The sequence below is a fragment of the Zonotrichia albicollis genome, chromosome 13 (genome assembly GCF_047830755.1).
Source record: "Zonotrichia albicollis isolate bZonAlb1 chromosome 13, bZonAlb1.hap1, whole genome shotgun sequence".
NCBI classification, from domain to species: domain Eukaryota; kingdom Metazoa; phylum Chordata; class Aves; order Passeriformes; family Passerellidae; genus Zonotrichia; species Zonotrichia albicollis.
The window spans coordinates 1,533,710-1,551,423 of NC_133831.1; the positions used below are offsets into that span (position 1 = coordinate 1,533,710).

The 17,714-nt window shown below is 54.5% G+C and overlaps 1 protein-coding gene across 7 annotated transcripts in view; it reads right to left on the reverse strand.

The window, feature by feature from the left end:
- ACSF3 (acyl-CoA synthetase family member 3) overlaps positions 1-17,714 on the reverse strand; it is a 53,166-nt gene that overhangs the window by 3,089 nt on the left and 32,363 nt on the right. For 6 of the 7 annotated variants that reach the window (XM_074550720.1, XM_074550723.1, XM_074550721.1 and 3 more), the window contains one exon: positions 14,014-14,140. The exons of the other annotated variant lie outside the window; for it this stretch is intronic. In XM_074550720.1, coding sequence (XP_074406821.1) covers positions 14,014-14,140 — 127 coding nt within the window. The remainder of the gene's footprint in view (positions 1-14,013; positions 14,141-17,714) is intronic. 7 annotated transcript variants of the gene reach the window in all.

A 17,714-nucleotide genomic window follows, 5' to 3' on the forward strand; every position in this document is an offset into this window, starting at 1 on the left:
CAGGCAGGGGATCTGTCACATTATTATTGTGACTGCTGGGAGCTCCTGGGACCAGCTCTGCAATTCCCCCCATCTCCTCCTTTCCATCTCCTCTCCAGCAGCAGGCCCTGGCTGTCAGTGCCCACTGACAGCCCCGAGTGCCCTGGGGATGCCATCCACTGAGGACAGCCCTGTCACCCTCTGCCCTGCACCATCTGCTTCCAGCCCAGCACATCAGGCAGCACTCCCTGCCTCCCCAGCCAGCGGGGGATTCCAGAGCAGTGAAAAGGAGATGCTGAATTTGCTCAGTGACTGTCCCCAGCAGGGCTGAGTGTCACCTCCAACGTGGGGCTGCCCTGAGAGCCACAGCAAGGACTGTGCCTGTCCTGGGGGTCACAGGTGAGTTCTTACCCCATGAGCCACCTGTGCCTGTCCTGGGGGTCACAGGTGAGTCCCTGCCCCATCCATCCCCCAGCCCTGCGTGGAGCTGCTGCTGCTGTGTCCCTTCCATCCCAGCTGCTCCATCCAGCAGGATGCAGCTCAGAACCACAACCAGCACTCCCTGCCCCGGGCCAGCTGCACCAGAAAGGAATTTTGGCAGATGAGAGGAGGGTGTGTGACAGCCCCTCTCCTGCCCTGCCTGCCTGAGGCACTGCACCCAGCTCCTGTCAGCACACAGAGCCGTGGCAGCAGCACCTCGTGGCACGTGGGGCCGTGGGATTGCTGCTCCCTGACAGCAGCCGTCACTGCTACCTTTGGATTTGTTTCAAGATGCTCAGTGGGCATCTGTTCTGTGAAATGTTAAAGGCTCTGCTGAGCTGCATACTGAGCAGGCTCTGTGCTGGTGGGGGCTGCCCTTTGCTGGAGTTACAGGCAGTTACAGATATATTTATCCAGTAAAAAACGTAGAATTAGGGGAAGGTTTGGGTAGGAAGGACCTTAAAACTCATCTTGTTCCACCCCTGCCATGGCAGGGACACCTCCCACTGTCCCAGGCTGCTCCAAGCCCTGTCCAGCCTGGCCTTGGACACTGCCAGGGATCTGGGGGCAGCCACAGCTGCTCTGGATAACCTGCTTCAGCCCTCACCACCCTCCCAGGGAGATGCAGAAGGAGACACAGGCAATGGAGACCAACATTTCCCAACTCAAACTGCAGAGATTTCTGCCATGAGGTTCCTCAAGTTGCAAAATCCTCGCTGCAAACACAGAAGGGCCCTTGGGACTCTGCTGCAGTTTGAGCACCTCCTTCAGTGAGTGCTGAGACCTCGTGGGCACCCAGAGGCTGCTGGAGCTGCTCCCCAGGGTGTGGAGAACAACAAGAGCCCCTCTGCTCCTCGAGCTGAGCTGCGGGATCAAACCCTCACCTGTGTCAACACCCTCACCTGCACAGGGTGGTTTGTTCCTGGCAAACACAGCACAGCTCCCACATCAAAGCCACAACCAGCTATTGACCTGGGGAACACTTGGGCTCAGGAAAGGAAACGCTGAGTGGCTCTGGGGAGCTCTAAGGTAGCTGAAGTATTCATTAAAAGATTACTTCTTAGGTAAATCATGTGACTTCAGCCTGGTTTAGACAGAGGGTCAGGAATGTTCTGGGATGTGCTGGACAAACAGGGACAGTACTGGCTTTGCACTGGGGCTCTGGGAGTCCAGGATTTCAGTCCTGCATGTGGCTGATGAGAGGTGAGCCCAGCCCAGGCTCCTCACTATCCTGCTTGGGGCACAGACGTCCCCCGGGAGCCCGTGCCTGTTTGCCAACAGGTGTCACCAGCTTGGTGGCAGTGACAGCACAGACGTGCGAGCCGGGAGTGGCAGGCGGGGCCGGCCCGGAGCAGGCGGTGCCACCGCGATTTACAAACTGTCCCAGAGCTGTCACCAGGCTCCCCCGGCTCCTGGAGCTGCCTCCCCGCCCCACGGGACCCCTGCACCTCCTCCTTGGTGCTCAGAGCTCCACAGGGACCTGGCAGGAGCTTCCCAGGTGATTTCAGGTGTGGTGCCAGCTCTGGGACACTGAAAAGGTCTGTCAGGGCAGAGGAGCTGGTGCTGCCCTTTGAGTGGGGTGCACAGAAGAGAATCCACTTGCAAGGGGGAGATCAGTGAAATCCTTTTGTCCTGACACAGCTGATCTGAGAACAGGGATGTTCCTGGCCTGGCTGTGTCCTGGGTGCTCTCCCATCCAAGGATGGGCACTGCCAGCTTGGAACCAAAGCCCACAGCCCTGTGCCACCAGCAGATCCTGCCCCACCAGCATCACTTCCAGGGATGTGGCTTTTTGCAGCTCTGATGTCCCCCCATGCCTGTCCCAGCTCCAGCAGACCAAGTGCTGCACAGCAGAAAACACCAAGAAACAGCAAATGTCCCTTAGAAAGGCAAATTATTTTTCTGATTATTTCAGCCTCCTGCTCTGAGCAGTTCATGCTCCAGCCTGGAGCTCCAGGGGATGCTGGGGGGCTCCTCCCTGCCAGCAGAGGATGTGCTTGGAGCACTTTCAAATATTAATTAGACCCTTTTGCTGTTAATGAATCACTCCTGATTTTTGCAAACTCTTGGCTCCATGCAGAGCCCAGCCCAGTGCTCCTCAGAGTGGGGACAGGGAGCAGGAATGTCTCACAGCCACTCCTCCAGGTGACACAGAGAGCTCCTCTGGGGACAGCCACCATGTGCCACCCACGGGCAGCCAGCAGAGCTCCTTCAGACCACACGGTGCACCTTGGGAGTCTATGTTTGGGTTTTTTTCCCAAATTCCAGGAGGAATTCCCTGCTGTCAGCTGCTCTCCAGCCATGAGGATTCCTCATTTCCAGAGGGAAGAGCCGAGCACATCCTTCTGCATTCCTCTGGAATTGCTGCTCTCACCCAGTGAGCATGTGAGGGGGACCAGCAAGCTCCCAGCTGGAAAATTCCTGGGAATCTTGCAGGGAATAATCAGTCTTTGCCTTTCTCTGGTGCCTTTCAGCAGAGGATCGCCAAGCACACTGATCCAGAGGCTGATCAGGCACAAAGGGAACAGCTGGGGATGAGGAGTGGCCTCACACCCAGGAGCAGTGGGCAGGAGGCTCTGGATCTTTGCTGTACCCTGGCATTAACTCCTACCTGCCTCCCACCTCCCTGGAAGCACTGCTGGTGCTGCTGGTCCATCAGGCTGGGGCACAGCTCAGCCTCTGGCACACACACCTCACTCATTAGGGTTAGGATTTATTTTCCAGGTAGGATTGGTCCAACAGCCCAGGCAGGTGATGAAGAGCCTGATCCACACCTCTGGGAGAGCAGAGCCAAAATCTGGGAGCTCAAACCCTCTTTGCCAGGTGAGCATTTTGCAGGAGCAAATCTCCAACCCCAGCACCCACAGCTGGATGGGGGCCAGCCAGGGCTTGTGATGGTCCCCCTGACCACTGAGAGGATGCTGGCAGCAAGGTCCTCCTCCATCCTTTTCCATCCTCCTCCTTCCTCCTCCTTTCAGCAGAGTTTTCCTGCCTGCGGATCAGACCATGGGAATGCTCCTTCACAGGCTTTGGAATCCTCCTGCTCCACATGCCTGTCACATTTCTCACGTGCTTTCAAGTTTCCCTGCTCTTTCCAGGGTACTTTAGTGTCCCAGCACCCTCCTAAACCCCTGGGAAGGATTTTTTTGCAGGTGGCACAGACACAGTGGGGCTGGGCAGCTGCTGAGTGTGGCACAGCAGTGACATTGCTGTGCTCACTCTGCCTCTCTTCCCATCCCTCTGGGCACGAGCTCCCAAGCCCAGTGCAAAGAGAAATGGTTTGTTCCCATTCCCAGAGGCTCCTGTGCTGGAGAACAGCCACAGTGGGGCGGATAAATGATTATAAGGCGGGTGCTAAAGGCTTTTTATAGGAATTAGATAATCCATCCCCTCTGTGGGATGGGTGGCCAAGCGCTGCCTCTGTCACAGGCATCCACCTTTCCCTGCCCCCACACCAGGAAAACTGCATGCACAGATCCCCCATCTGCTCCCATCCATCACACCCTTCACTCCAGTTTATTAGCTGGAATAAATCATAAATATTTCATTATATATCAGCGGCGCTGGGCTCGGGGAAGGTGCAATCCATCACCCTGCTCCCCCGACCTGCACAGTGCAAGCAGCTTTCCAGTCTATTAAACAAGATTGATACAGTGTGCCAGCCTGGTGGGGCATTTATCCATGCAGCCCTGGCACAGGGAGGGCACAGGATGCATGGGCAGCACAAATCCTGCAGAGCAAGAGGCAGAGTCCTCCTCCAAGCATGCCATGGGAATGATGTTGGCATGAGGAATGGAATTATTTAGCTTAAAAAAAGCCCTTGGAAAAGGAAATTCCACCCATTCCCCAGCACTAACCCGTGTCCCCAAGTGCCACATCCTCATGGTTTTAAATCCCTGCAGGGATGGAGATTCCTTGGCTGCCCTGGGCATCCCTTCCCATGAGGAAAGCTCCCCTGATTTCCAAGGCTGTTAAATACCAGGGAAGGCTGCTCACTCTTGTCCTGTTGCTTGCTCCCTAGGAGAAGACACCATGGCAAAGCAGGGCCCAGCTGAATCAACACCCTGCCTCCAACAGGGACCTTCCAGCGTGTCCCAGCTCAGGAATTGCCCCTCATCCTCCAGGTGGGAGCTCTCTCCAAGCCACATCTCCCTGCAGGACCAGCAGCACCCTCACTGTGGGTCACCCTGTGCTGGAATCCTGTGCTTGGGTGAGTTCTCAGCATCTGAGAGATGCAGCTCAGTGATCCAGAGCCTGCCTGGCACTGCTGGGATTGCTGGGAGCCATCCCTGCTCCTGCAGGGGTTGAGGCTCAGCAGCACTGATGAATGTGCACAGATCTCTTTAATGAAATGCTGAATGATAGGGTGAATAACTGAGCACCTTTAGCTTGATTTATTGCGTGGAAGTGAGGAATGCCTGTCCCTGCTGTCAGCCATCTTGGCTGCCAACAGAGGTCAGGAGCACTAATTGTAGCTAATTAACATTAATTAGACTGGGGAAAGACTGGGTCTGCTCTCCCCAGTGATCCCCATCCACCCCAGCCCTCCAGCACTCCCATTCCCTGGGAGCAGGCTGCTCCTGGTAATCCAAATCCATCTGAGATCATCAGCTCCTGCCTTTCCCACCTTTCCCACCCTGCTCAGAGCAGGAGGGTGAGACCTGCCCGGCCCCATTGCAGCTCCCTGCTCCCTTTGGAGTGTGTCCCAACCCTGGAGTGCCTGCTGGGGGACACCTGAGTCCATCCACCCTCAGCAGCTCACCTGGGGCTCACAGGAGATCCTGTCCAAGGGCACTGGGGCTGCTCGGGGCTCCCTCTGTATTTGGACAGCCCACAATCAAAGGCTCCTGAGGGGGAGAGTCTGAAACTTCCTCAAAAAACCACACATTAATTGTATATTAATTGCACAGCAATTATTCCTGAGGAAAGCCTCTCCCCAGCAGCTCCCTGGTGCAGGACAAAGCCTTTCCTGGTGTCCCTGCCCTGCCCAGCGGAGCCAGGGCACCGGGAAGGGCTGGCACTGCCTCTGGGCCCAGCTGCTCTCCTGGCACGGGCAGCCCTGGCTGGCAGCACAGCCCCAAACTGCTGCCAGCATCCTCCAGCAGGGCCCAGGGCCAGGGAGGGGAGAGGCTCAGCAGCTGCAGATCTGTCCCTGGGCTGGGCACAGGCAGGGCAGCTCAGCCTGGAGCTGCTGCTCCCCAGGCAGCCCCAGCTGCACTCACAGTGCCAGGGTGAGGAGATGCTGGAGCCAGGGAGCTGCCCCAGGGCTGGAGCCAGGCTGGGACACCTGGGGGGGCTCACCTGGACAGGAGAGGCTCCAGGGACAGCTCAGAGCCCCTGAAGGAGCTGCAGGAGAGCAGGAGAGAGACTGGGACAAGGATGGAGGGACAGGACACAGGGAATGGCTTTAAACTGAAAGGGGGAAGGGTTAGATGGGATATCAGGGAGAAATCCTTCTCTGTGAGGGTGTGAGGCCCTGGCACAGGTGCCCAGGGAAGCTGTGGCTGCCCCTGGATCCCTGGGAGTGCCCAAGGCCGCGTTGGACAGGGCTTGGAGCACCTGGGACAGAGGAAGCTGTCCCTGCCTGAGGGAATGGGCACAGCCCCAAAGCTGCCACAGCTCCAGGAGAGTTTGGACAATGCTCTCAGGCACAGGCTGGGATTGTTGGGTGTCTGTGCAAGGCCAGGATCTGTACTTTGATATCTTAATGCATCCCTTCCAGCTGAGGCTATTCCATGATTGATCTGGGAAAGGCTTTGGGTCATCTTCAAGCTGCCTGCTCCCAGGAGAAAGGGGTTAAACAATGCACTCCCCACTCTCAAAACTTCTCCAGAAACTCCTGGAGCAGCCAGCATGAAGAGAAAATAAAATCAGAAATAAATAAAAAAAAAAGCAGAGCCCAGGCTGGAATGCATTCCTGTCATGCTCTGTAGCAGGGAACTTTGTATTCCACAGGCAGCAGCTCTGAGCCTGCTGTCAGAGCCACGCTGGGAGAAAGGGCAAAGCCCTGCTGAGATGAAAGAATGGGAAGCACTGGAACAGCCTCCCCTGGCATTTACACCTGGAAAAAAAAATAAATCACTCAAGGGCATCTCACAAAGAGCTGTGCTAATAAGGCTCTCCCCCCCACGCTGTGTGGCTGCGTGGGACATGGAGCAGTGCCAGCAGAGCTGGCAGCAGCTCAGCGACCTGCAGGGGAAAGGAGCAGGTAAGGCAAGCCTGATTCAAGCCTGAGCTGAGCTCTGCCCACCCTGCTTCCAGCCAGGGGACAGAGGGGCTTGGGCACCTGCCCTGAGTGCAGCTACCCCTTGTCTTGGCTCATCTGTCAGAGATTCCTTCCCCTCACACAGGTATTTTCCAAAGGCTCCTCACATTTACTGCACCCCTCAGCAGGGTGAGAAGTCAGGCTGATGCCCACTGACCCTCCTGGCTTGTCTGCACCTCCCATTTCCTTCACCACCCACATTTCCCTCCACAACCCCGTCCTGGCTCCTGTGAGTGGGTTCATCCCACCACACTGACCTTTCCCTGCTCCCAGGAGGATTTTTCTCCTTGTCTGAGCACAGGGAAGAAGGCAGGGCAGTGTTTGGGCATCACCCTCTGGTGTCAGTGTCCCACTGCACTGCGTCTGCACTCAGGATCCTCCTGGGGCAGGGAAAGCAGCATCCACTGCACCCCTTCTCCAGTCCATCCCTTCTCCAATTCACCCCTTCTCCAACCCTTGCTCCAATTCATCCCTTCTCCAACCCATCCCTCTCCCATCCCCTGCAAGCCAGACCTCCCAGCACACCCCCTGGGCAGCAGCTTTGCCCACCAGGTACAAAGAGCCACGTTTGTCCTGTTGTTCTTGCTGCAGATGGTCTCTGCTCCAGCCTTGGCCTGGGCTGGCACTGACCCCCTCCCACAGCCTGTGCCAGCCCAGTCCTGGGCACCCAGCCAGGACAGGACAGCACCAAATGGAAAAACTCAGCCTTGGCAAAGCCTGGCAGAGCCTCAGCTCCTGCCTGCCCTGGCAGAGGTGCTGCTGCTCCTCATTTTTATCTCATTTTTTCAGCCCAGCATGCCCAGGAGCCTCTCCAAGGCCTCAGAGTGAAGGGCAGGAGCAGATGAACTCTCCCCAGGCTGCCTGTCCTGCTCCAAGGGAAAGCAGTGATAAACCAGGCAGACCTGGAAGGTTTCTGCAAAGCAGGCAGCCAAGGGTTTGGAGGTTCAGCCCTCACCAGCAGGAACTCAGGGGTGGCTGATATGACACAAGCAGGCTGAGCAGGGACCCCCCACTCCTCCAGCCTGAGTTACTGCAGATGGGTTTGCCCAGAGGAGCAGCCAGAAAAGAAAATGGGTGAGTAAAAATGAAAAACACTTCTTTTTTTTGCATATTAGCATTTAAATATTTATGGAAATCCCTGCAGACAAGGAGAAGAAAAGGAAAATTCAAAGAGTAATAAATAAGTCAATGCTCCAAGGTGTGGCTGGTGGAGCTTTGGAGAGTGTGGTAACAAAAAATAATAATGGTTGTAATAAATATATTAGAGCAGATCCCTCTGCTCCCTGCAGCCCCTGAGGGACAATCAAACCTTAGCAAAAGGCAGAATCACCTCTTCTTTTCCATGCAGTGACCTAGGACCTTGGGCACTGCCAGGGATCCAGAGGCTGCTCTGGGCACCTGTGCCAGGGCCTGCCCACCCTCACAGGGAACCATTCCTGCCTAAATCCCTGACATGGGATGGAACTGACCAAGATGGGATGGGAGGAATGATCCCCAGCAGCCAGGGGCTGCTGCCAGGCTCACCCTCCGGGCTGTGGGAGCAGCACTGGTGCAGCAGAGCAGCCACAGAACAAAAGGGAAGGGCTGGATTTTGGAGCTGCAGGTGCCTGCTGTTCCCACTGCCTCTCAGCTGGGGAGCAATTGCTCCGTGCCTCTGGAAAGGAGCCTCAGTGCAGCAGAGGTTCTCAAAGAAGGGAAGCGTTGGCATCCAAGATGTTTGATACGACGAGAGCAGAGCTTCAGAGAGTAAACAAATTCTGTGCCAAAAGCTGCTCTCATTTACAGCTACAAAAATCCCAAGTCACTCTGAGCTGCTGAAAACATCAGTTTCACCAGCAGCCAGGGAAACAGAATCACAGAATCAGGGAATCACGGAATGCTTTGGGTTGGAAGGGACCTTAAAGCTCATCCAGTTCCACCCTACCCATGTGCTGGTGACCCCAAGGCCTCCAGTAGCCAGGCAAACCTGGAAATACTGGAATGGAAATAGCCTGGAAATACTGAATCCTCAAGGAGAAGGAATAAATACTCAAGCAGGAAGCAAAAAAGGGAATTCTCTCTCCAAAGTGCTCTGAGTGTGTGTAAGGAGCCTCTGGGGGTGATAAAGGCTGATATACCAGAAAATATTCCATCTTCATGTTTTTAATTTTAGAAACACTTCTTAAATTAGGGCTGGGTGGAAAGGGGAGCCTGGTCTGGCTTCTGCTCCTGCCCCTTCCTACAGCAGCGTGTTTGGGGTCCCCCTGGCGTTTTTGGGGTGTCCTTCCCTGGCATTTGTGGGAAGGAGGGTCCCAAAGGCAGCAGCTGAGTGCTGCCCTGCCACCCCAGCCCAGAGCTGACCCCTGGCAGGAGCTGCTCCATCCGCTGGGATCTCACATCATTCCAGCACATTGCAATTAGGGAATCATCTCTGTAAAAATAGAATTTGCATTAGCTGGATTTGTGAGTAGGAAAGCCACTGCAAACAAACAGAAAACCTGCAGATTAAGATGCTAATTAGATGCATTTCTATTTATAATCTGCCTTGATCAGCCTCAAGTATTTTCTCTTTCAGGTGTCTGTGCTCCACCCACGGATGTGAGCAATTCCCCTGGCAGGGAAACACCTGCTGCTCCCTGGGGACAGCCAAGCATGGGGAAAAGGCTGAGCCAGGGGCACAGGGCTGCATCCTGCTCCTGCTCCTCAGGGCACAGCCCCAGAGCAGGCAGGAGCTGGGGGTGACCTGCCCAGGGCCTTTCCTACAAACAGCACACAGCTCTGTGCTGGGAACTGCAGGAGGCTTTGCCTTTCCCACCAGAAGGGGTGGGAATCACAGATTCATGGAATTAGCTGGAAAAGATCTTTAAGATCATCAAGTCCAACCATCAGCCCTGCACCACCACCATGGTCACCACTAACCATGTCCCCAAGTGTCACATCTATGTTTTTCCAACACTTTCTGGGATGGGGACTCCACCATTGCCCTTTCCACAGAATTTCCCTCACCTCCACCCTAAACCTTCTCCAAGGCCATTTTGTTTCATCCTGTCCCTTGTTTCCCCCCCTGGCTGTCCCCTCCTGGCAGGAGCTGTGCAGAGCCCCAAGGTCCCCCCTGATCCCCCTTTTCTCCAGGCTGAGCCCCTTCCCAGCTCCCTCAGCCCCTCCTGCTGCTCCAGTCATGATGGGAGGGTTGCATTCGATGGCATTGAAAGGTCCTCCCTCCCCCAGAGTATTCCATGATTGTGTGGAATGTGCAGGGGCCAGGCTGGGAATGGCAGGGATCTGCAGCTGGTGTCAGCTGAGTCTGAAAACGACACAGGGACAGCAGGAGGTGACTGAGAGCAGGCAGAGGCACTGGGATCGTCCCCTGCACTGGGACTCAGGGCTGCATGTCCCAATTTTGGAGCCAGCTGGGAATTCAGGGCTGAGTGGGATGCTCCCAGCTCAGCCAGGGCTTGTCCTTGGTGCTTGGATTTGTAATCACAGTGGAAAAACAACTTCTTTTTGTTGTTGGGTTTTGTTTGTTTTGTTTTGTTTTCCCTGGAGTTCCTCCTTCACTGCAGAACATCCAGAAGGAATAAAGAAACACCAGGTCCACTCTGTTGTCCCTCTAAAGCCTTACCAACAGGATATGAGAAGTGTTTTGGGCATGGGATTTATTACTGATGGGGTTCAGGGGCATTTGTGACCTGGGCAGAAGGATCCAGCAAAAATTCACTGATAAACCAAGATGTAACAATGTGAAAAACAGCTCCAAGGTTGTGGGGGTTTTCGAAATGCAGCTCAAAGAAAGAAATTTAAAAGATATGAGTCATCATTCTGCAGTGTGCATCAAACAAGTTAAATAACTCTTACTTTCTTAACGACATATTAATCAAAGTGCATTGATTCTTGAATCAGATTCTACTCCCAACAAGCTCTCTATCTTCTCCATCCTGATGCATGCATTAAGAGAGTTTTATTCTGACAGATACAATATAGCAATCAATAAAATCTTATTATATGGAGCAGGGATACATGGATTTGTTGCAGGATTTATGCACTACTTTCAAACCCGGTGCTATTTCATGTCTCAGCCTTAACCTGTAATTGAAAATAAATCTCCCTGAATACACCAGATTCTAATTTTCTGGATCTGTGGGCAAATGTGAATGGAAGCTGCCCTTCCCTGGGGGAGCAGGCTGCTCTCAGGCCCCGTGGCTGCCCGGGGAGCACGGCAGGACTGGCAGATTTGGGCACCATGGTGGGCACCCAAACCCTCCTGTGCTTCCAAAGCCACCTGGCAGTGGGGACAACACAGCCTGGCAGTGCCAGGGCATGGCCCAGGGGGGCATGGCAGGGCTGGGAGGGATGGATGGATGGATGGATGGATGGAGGGATGGATGGATGATGGATGGATGGAGGGATGGATGGATGGATGGATGATGGATGGATGGATGGATGGATGATGGATGGATGGATGTTGGATGGATGGATGGATGGATGGATGGATGGATGGATGGATGGTGGATGGATGGATGGAGGGATGGATGGAGGGATGATGGAGGGATAGATGGACATCAGGATGACCATGGAAGCTGCTGTTTCTCTGCTGCTTTCCTCCAATTCCCAAGTTTTGGGAACTGGATCATGGTTCACAGGATTTTGCTCACAGGATCATGGAATGGTTTGGGTTGGAGGGGACCTTAAAGACCACCCAGGTCCACCCCCTGCCATGGGCAGGGACACCTTTCACTGTCCCAGGTTTCTCCAAAACCTTGCCTTGGGCACTTCCAGGGAACCAGGAGCAGCTACAGCTTCTCTGGGCATCCTGTGCCAGAGCCTCATCCTAAAAAACCTCTTCCTTCCCTCTTTTCCCCTCTCAGGAGCAGGTGAGGGTCTGAGGCTGCCTCTCACCTGGCAGGGCCTGGCACAGCTGGGCAGGAGCTGGGCAGGCTCAGCAGGGACAGCAGCCAGATGCCCACAGGCATTTTTCCTCTGGGCTCAGCTCGGCCTCAGAGGGCTCGGTGCCACTTGGATGGATGACAGCAGGTGGAAACCCAGCAGTCTCCCTGGAAATGGCTGGAGGGGACTTTGATCTCAGCAGCTCTGTCAACAGCGTTAATACAATAAAAATAATCAAATTCACTCGGATGGAAATGAGAGATGGAGGGATCAGCAGCCAGCAGCACAAATCCCAGGGAATAAAGAGGATGGGAGCAACAGCACATCCCCTCTGCACCACCAGGAGTTCAGAGGCTTCTCAGAAGAGCCATGACCTTGAATTCATCAATCACTGGGTTTTTTCCCCCCTTTTTTTTGGGCAGGGCTTGGAGCAACCTGGTCTAGTGGAAGGTGTCCTTGTTCATGGGACAGGATGAGCTTAAAGGTCTCTGCCCATCCAATCCACTCCATAACTCTGTGAAAGCCCAGCCCTGAGGGACCTGGCCACCACCTGCAGCCTGCAGGTCACTGCTGGGGACACCACCAGGGTCAGCAGTGAGCAGCAGGCTGGCACAGAGTCAGGAAAGCCATGGCTGGGGCTTTGGGAACACCCTGTGCTGCCATTCAGCCTCACCTGTAAAACACTCACCTGGATGACCTGGAAGTGGCAGACACAGGGAATTACAGCCTGGATTCACCTCTGCTGGATCCTGCCAGTATGGTTTTGGCTCCAGGGTAACCAGTTTGTGCTTAATGGGGATAATTCACCCTCCAGATCCAATCCCTGTGACAGGACACAACCCCTTTCATTCCCTCAGGGGTTTTTTACCACCACAGGACATTTGCCACCTCTGAGTGATCTCCAGAGGCTGCTGATGAGGCTGGGGCAGGCAGGGTGAGGACGGGGCCATGGGATTGCTCCTGGCACTGCTGAATAAATGAGGCTTGGGAAAAACCCAGTCCCAGTGACCTGATATCCAGGAGAGATGGAGCAGAAGAGGGAAGGAAGGGAAGGAAGGCAGAGTGGGGGTAGGGATGGAGAAGGGAGTTCAAACCTCCCACCTGAAGGAAGGGAGACATCAGGGAGGTCACCTGCCTGCTCAGGGGGTTGTCCAAGCCCCCCCTGACCCACCCTGAACCCCCCACTCCTGCCACTGCTCCCCTCCCTTGTTTCCAGCCCTGAGCTTTGCTCGGCTGGCGAAAGGGTTAAGTTTAATTTATACTGATTTCTATTTAATATCATTCTCTCCCCGTAGGAGCCGGCAGCTGTGAGCTGATTGTAGTCCCTCATTATGCAGTCTGTATCACTAATGGCCTGTGACAAAGGCATGCCATCTTCCCGGCCTTACCCCCGAGAGCCAATTAAACACACATACTCCCTTCCTGTTTGCGGCGCATTACAATGAAATTAAACTGAATTTCAAAATCATTTTCTCCTAAAGACATCTCTTTGCAATAATTAATGCACGCTATTCCTTTGCAGCTGAAATATTCATCAGGAGTGTTGACTAAAAAAATTTTTGAAGCTGATTGCCCTGCACCCCACGTGAGGGCTGGAGATGCTCCGGTCCCAGCCTGCGGTGCCCGCCTGGCCTGGGGACTCGAGGTGACACTGCTGGCAGAGTGAGCTCTGCTTCGGGAGAACAATTAGAATAAATCACAGCTTCTCCAGGAACCAGCAATAAATCAGGTTACACAGGAGGCATCAGAAACCCAGCCTGACTGCTGCCACCACAGCACTGCTAACACACGGTAAAGAGGGGAATGGGGAAATCAGAGAATCCCAGAATCACTGAGGCTGGGAAAGACCTCCAAGGTCATCAAGTCCAACCTGTGACCGATCCCCACTGTGACACCCATCCCAGAGCACTGAGTGCCACATCCAGGACTTCCCTGGATACCTCCAGGGATGGGGACTGCAGCAGCTCCCTGGGCAGCCCCTGCCAATGAACAGCCCTTCCCATTATGAAATTCCTGCTGATATCCCACCTGAGCCTCCCCTGGCACAGCCTGAGGCCATTTCCTCAAATCACTGGAAGCCTGGAAGTGGAACCCAACCCCCACCTGGCCGCACCCTCCTCTCAGGGGGCTCTAGTTGGTGGTTAATGATTCTGAGACACAATCCCTGTGTAAATTGAGACAAATCCCACCTGTCTGCAAAGCTGAATTCCCAGGAAAACATTAAGCAGCGGTATTATAGAGCAAAGGACCCCAAACAGCCCCCCATCACTCGGTGACTCACCATGGCCGAGGCTGGCATGGAAGCACATCAAGCCTGCACTCCCAGCTCTCTCCAAGCCCTCCCAGCCACCCCGAGCTGCTGTCCCTGTCCCTGTCCCTGTCCCTGTGCCAAGGCACTGTTCCCGCTGCTGTCCCTGTCCCCGTACCTGTCCGGAACCATCCGTCGGGCGTGAAGGCGTCCGCGCTCTCCTTGGGTCGGTTCCAGTACTCGCGGAACACCGAGGGCCCCTTCACCTGCAGCTCCCCCTCCTGTCCCTCCAGGCCCGGGGTCACCTAGGACAGGCACACGGTCAGTGCAGCTCCCGTCACCTGTCCCCAGGGTCACATTGCTCTGGCTGCCCTGCATGACTCCAGACCTTGGCATGGAGTCACAAACACCTGTGCCATCCATTTCAGCCCATGGAAACAATTCCCAGCTTTGTGTGAGGATTTACAAGCCACAAGAGTTTGAGTAGAACGATAGTGAATTTGTCACAGGGTGAAAAAGTAGAATTTTGAGGTTTTAGAATGGGGGTTCAAGAGGAGGAACCAAAATGGAGGAATCTGGGTGTGTCCTGTCCTTCTTGTCCTCCATCTTCGGCTGTGATGATTTTTGGATTGATTTAGACAGACTGTCTAACATAGGTGATAGGTATTGGAAAATTATTGTAAATAAAGTAGAGACAGACTGTCTAACATAGGTGATAGGTATTGGAAAATTATTGTAAATAAAGTACAGGTAGTTCTTAGTACAAAAATCCAACACCACCCCAAGGGCAGGGACTGTGCCACAACCCGACCTGCCGGACAGATCACAGCAGGTCAGAGAAAGAATGGAATAGATTAAGAGAAAATAAACAACCTTGAAAAGCAGAACTGAGGAATCTCGACTTCTTTAGTCGTGGGGCTGGGAAAAAAGAGATTTTCTAATACCTTGGGGGTCATTTCAACCACAGAAACCCGAGACCCCAGCAGCATGTCAGGCACCATGCAGGGTGACACACAGGAGCCACACCATGGGCTCTTCCAGCCCTGGCCAAGCTCCACCACACCCTGCCCACCTGCAGGACCTCTCTCCTCACTTGGAAGGGCTCATCCAGGTGTTTTTGATTTCCAAAGCACTGGCAATGAGCATCTGTGTTATAGGAAAACATGGATTGCCATCCTGGAACTTCCAGCTGCTGGGAGAGAGATCACACATGCAGAAGTGCAGGAAATACTCTTGGGGATGGGATGGTCCTTTCTGAGCCCTTCCAGGGACACAGGGGCAGCCAGAGCTTCTCACAGCCAGGAATTCCTTCCCAATCTCCCATCTAACCCATTCTCTGTCAGTTGAAATCCACAACCAAGGTGTGCAGAGGCACTGCTGGGATGGCAGGGTGCTGTGGGATGTGCCTGCACACACTGCTCCATGGAGAACAGCTCAGGAACAGGAATTCCAAGCCCCTTTCCCAGCCACTTTGTACTTGAGCTGCTGCAATGGCCAGGATCCATCTGGGACCCCAAAACTCAGCAGTGCCAGCAACAGGGCCACAAGGGAAAGCTGTAATAGCAATGCTGGAGCGCCAGGCAGTCCCAGGGCAGGGCAGGCTCTGCAGCCTCTGATGGAAACAAAGCTTCCCTAATGGAAAATGCTTAGAAAACTGCTTCCTAGGCATCATTTTAAAGTATTTCCTTCCTGATGTCCTGTCCTGGAGGATGGGGTGACAAGGGGACCTCTGCACACACAGCCCAGGTTTCCAGAGCCCTGGTTGGGCATCAATTCCCTGCCTGGAAGATGCTGCAGGAAAGAAAAGTCATTAATGCCAGTGAGGAATTTTGCTGAGTGATGGCAAGGTGGGGATGGTGCTGGGTGAGTTCTCCCCAGGGATCTGAAAGATGGAGCTGAAGCCCAGACTATCCATGAGGTCTGGAGGGCCTGGAGCAAAATTCCACACCTGCAGCAGCAAAGGGCACAAAGGATCCGAAAAAGGGCACAAAGAGGCACAAAAAAGGGCACAATGGGCACGAAGGGCACAAGAGGCACAAAGCCTCCATGGACAAGAGTGGCAGGGACATGGTGGGTGGCACAGAGGGACCAGCAAGGCTGGCTTCAGGGCTCTTACAGGCAGTGTGGAGTTTTATGGTGCAGCTCTTTCTTCTCCTCCTTTTCCTGACGTTCCAGCTGTGGCATCACACAGCAAGCAGCTTCCTGAGCAGTGTCCTGGTGTTCAGGCCACTTCCCACTCCCCAGAAGGGCTGGGGAGGGGATGGCAGAGCTGAGAACCTGCAAACAGTTCCCTGAACTTCACCTACACACCCTGCCAGGCTCTGGCTGCTTCTTGTCAGCCCTGAGCATGAGAGCAGCTGTAAATCTGTCTGCTCCAAACCCCCTCCAGCCCCATCCTGCCCAGGATTCCACAGTGCCAGGTACCTGCAGAGCCCCAGGGATCAATCCCGCCCTGATTTACCTGCACAGTGCCATGTCTGGTGTGAATCAAGCCTTGAACCCGCTCCAAATTCCCTGTCATATCAACTCCAACTTTGGCAGCGGCTCAAGCCACATCTTATCTCGAGCAGAGCCCCTTGGCAGCAGGCACCTCCTTGTTGTGTAATTTAATGATGTTATGGCTGGCTTGCACACAGTAAAACGGAGGGGCCGTGACGTTACCTTAATAGGATTTTGCTTGCTGCCCTCAGAGTGTCACCAGCATGGCACAGGGGCACAGACAGCCCCAGTGTGGCACAGACAGCCCCAGCACTGCTCCCAGCGTGGCACAGGGGCACAGACAGCCCCAGTGTGGCACATACAGCCTATGCACTGCTCCCACCATGGCACAGGGGGCACAGACAGACCCAGCATGGCACAGGGGCACTGACAGCCCCAGCACTGCTCCCAATGAGGCACAGGCAGCCCCAGCACTGCTCCCCAACAGCAGCAACTCAAATTGCAGGTTCATGGCATTCATCTCCTGCCAGCTGACCCCTCTGCAGTGCCAGGTACACCGTGCTGGCTGGCTCTGGCAGCAGGGATGGCACACACAGCTGGGGTTTCCTTTCTCCCCCCAGCCCTGGTGGCTCCTGCTGTTCCAGCACGGCTCGATGGCACCAGCAGCTGCTGGAGGCATCCCATTGCTGAGTGCACCATCTCCCCCTCTCCCAGGGCCATGTTTTAATGCATTCCAGCAAGTTTAACAGCCAGGCACAGTGTGGCCCTGGAGGTTGTTAGAGAGCTCCCTGCTCCAAAGGCAGTGGAGCTGGACCAGCCGGCTGGCGAGATAAGATTCCATTTTCCACGCATGGAAATAAAAGGTTGTAATAAATCCTTTGAAGGCCTAAATCTGGGTGATTAGAAAATGCATATTTCCCCTCTCCCCGTTGCCATTTTACCTCTCTATTAGGAGGGTGGTGTGTAAAGGGCTGGGAACCCTGGCTGGCACAGGCCTGGGTTGTTGAGGGGCCGTTTATTCGTTCATTTTTTCGTTTGTTCCCTGCGGTCTCTGCCCCACCAGGAGCTGCAGCTCGGAGCTCTAACAGATCTCATGGAGTTAGGGAAGGCTCAGAGCTGCCTGTCCCTCTCTGGGAAGCAGGGAAGGCACGGTGGATTCCTGAGCAGAAACATGTGGGACACACAGAGGGGAAGCTGGAGGGTGAGGTTTGAGGAGGTGAGAGCGTGTTCTTGGGCTGGGCATTGGGAGGAAAACAGATTTTAGGAGAAAAACCAAATACCTTCAGGCTGCAAACAGGTTTTAGAGAGATCCACTTAAACCCTACCAGATGCCTCCTTTCCCCTTCACCTCCCACATACTCACAGAGCCATGGAAGTGTCTGGGTTGGAAGGATTTCAAAGTTTATCCAGTCCCACATGGGCAGGGACACCTTCCCCTAT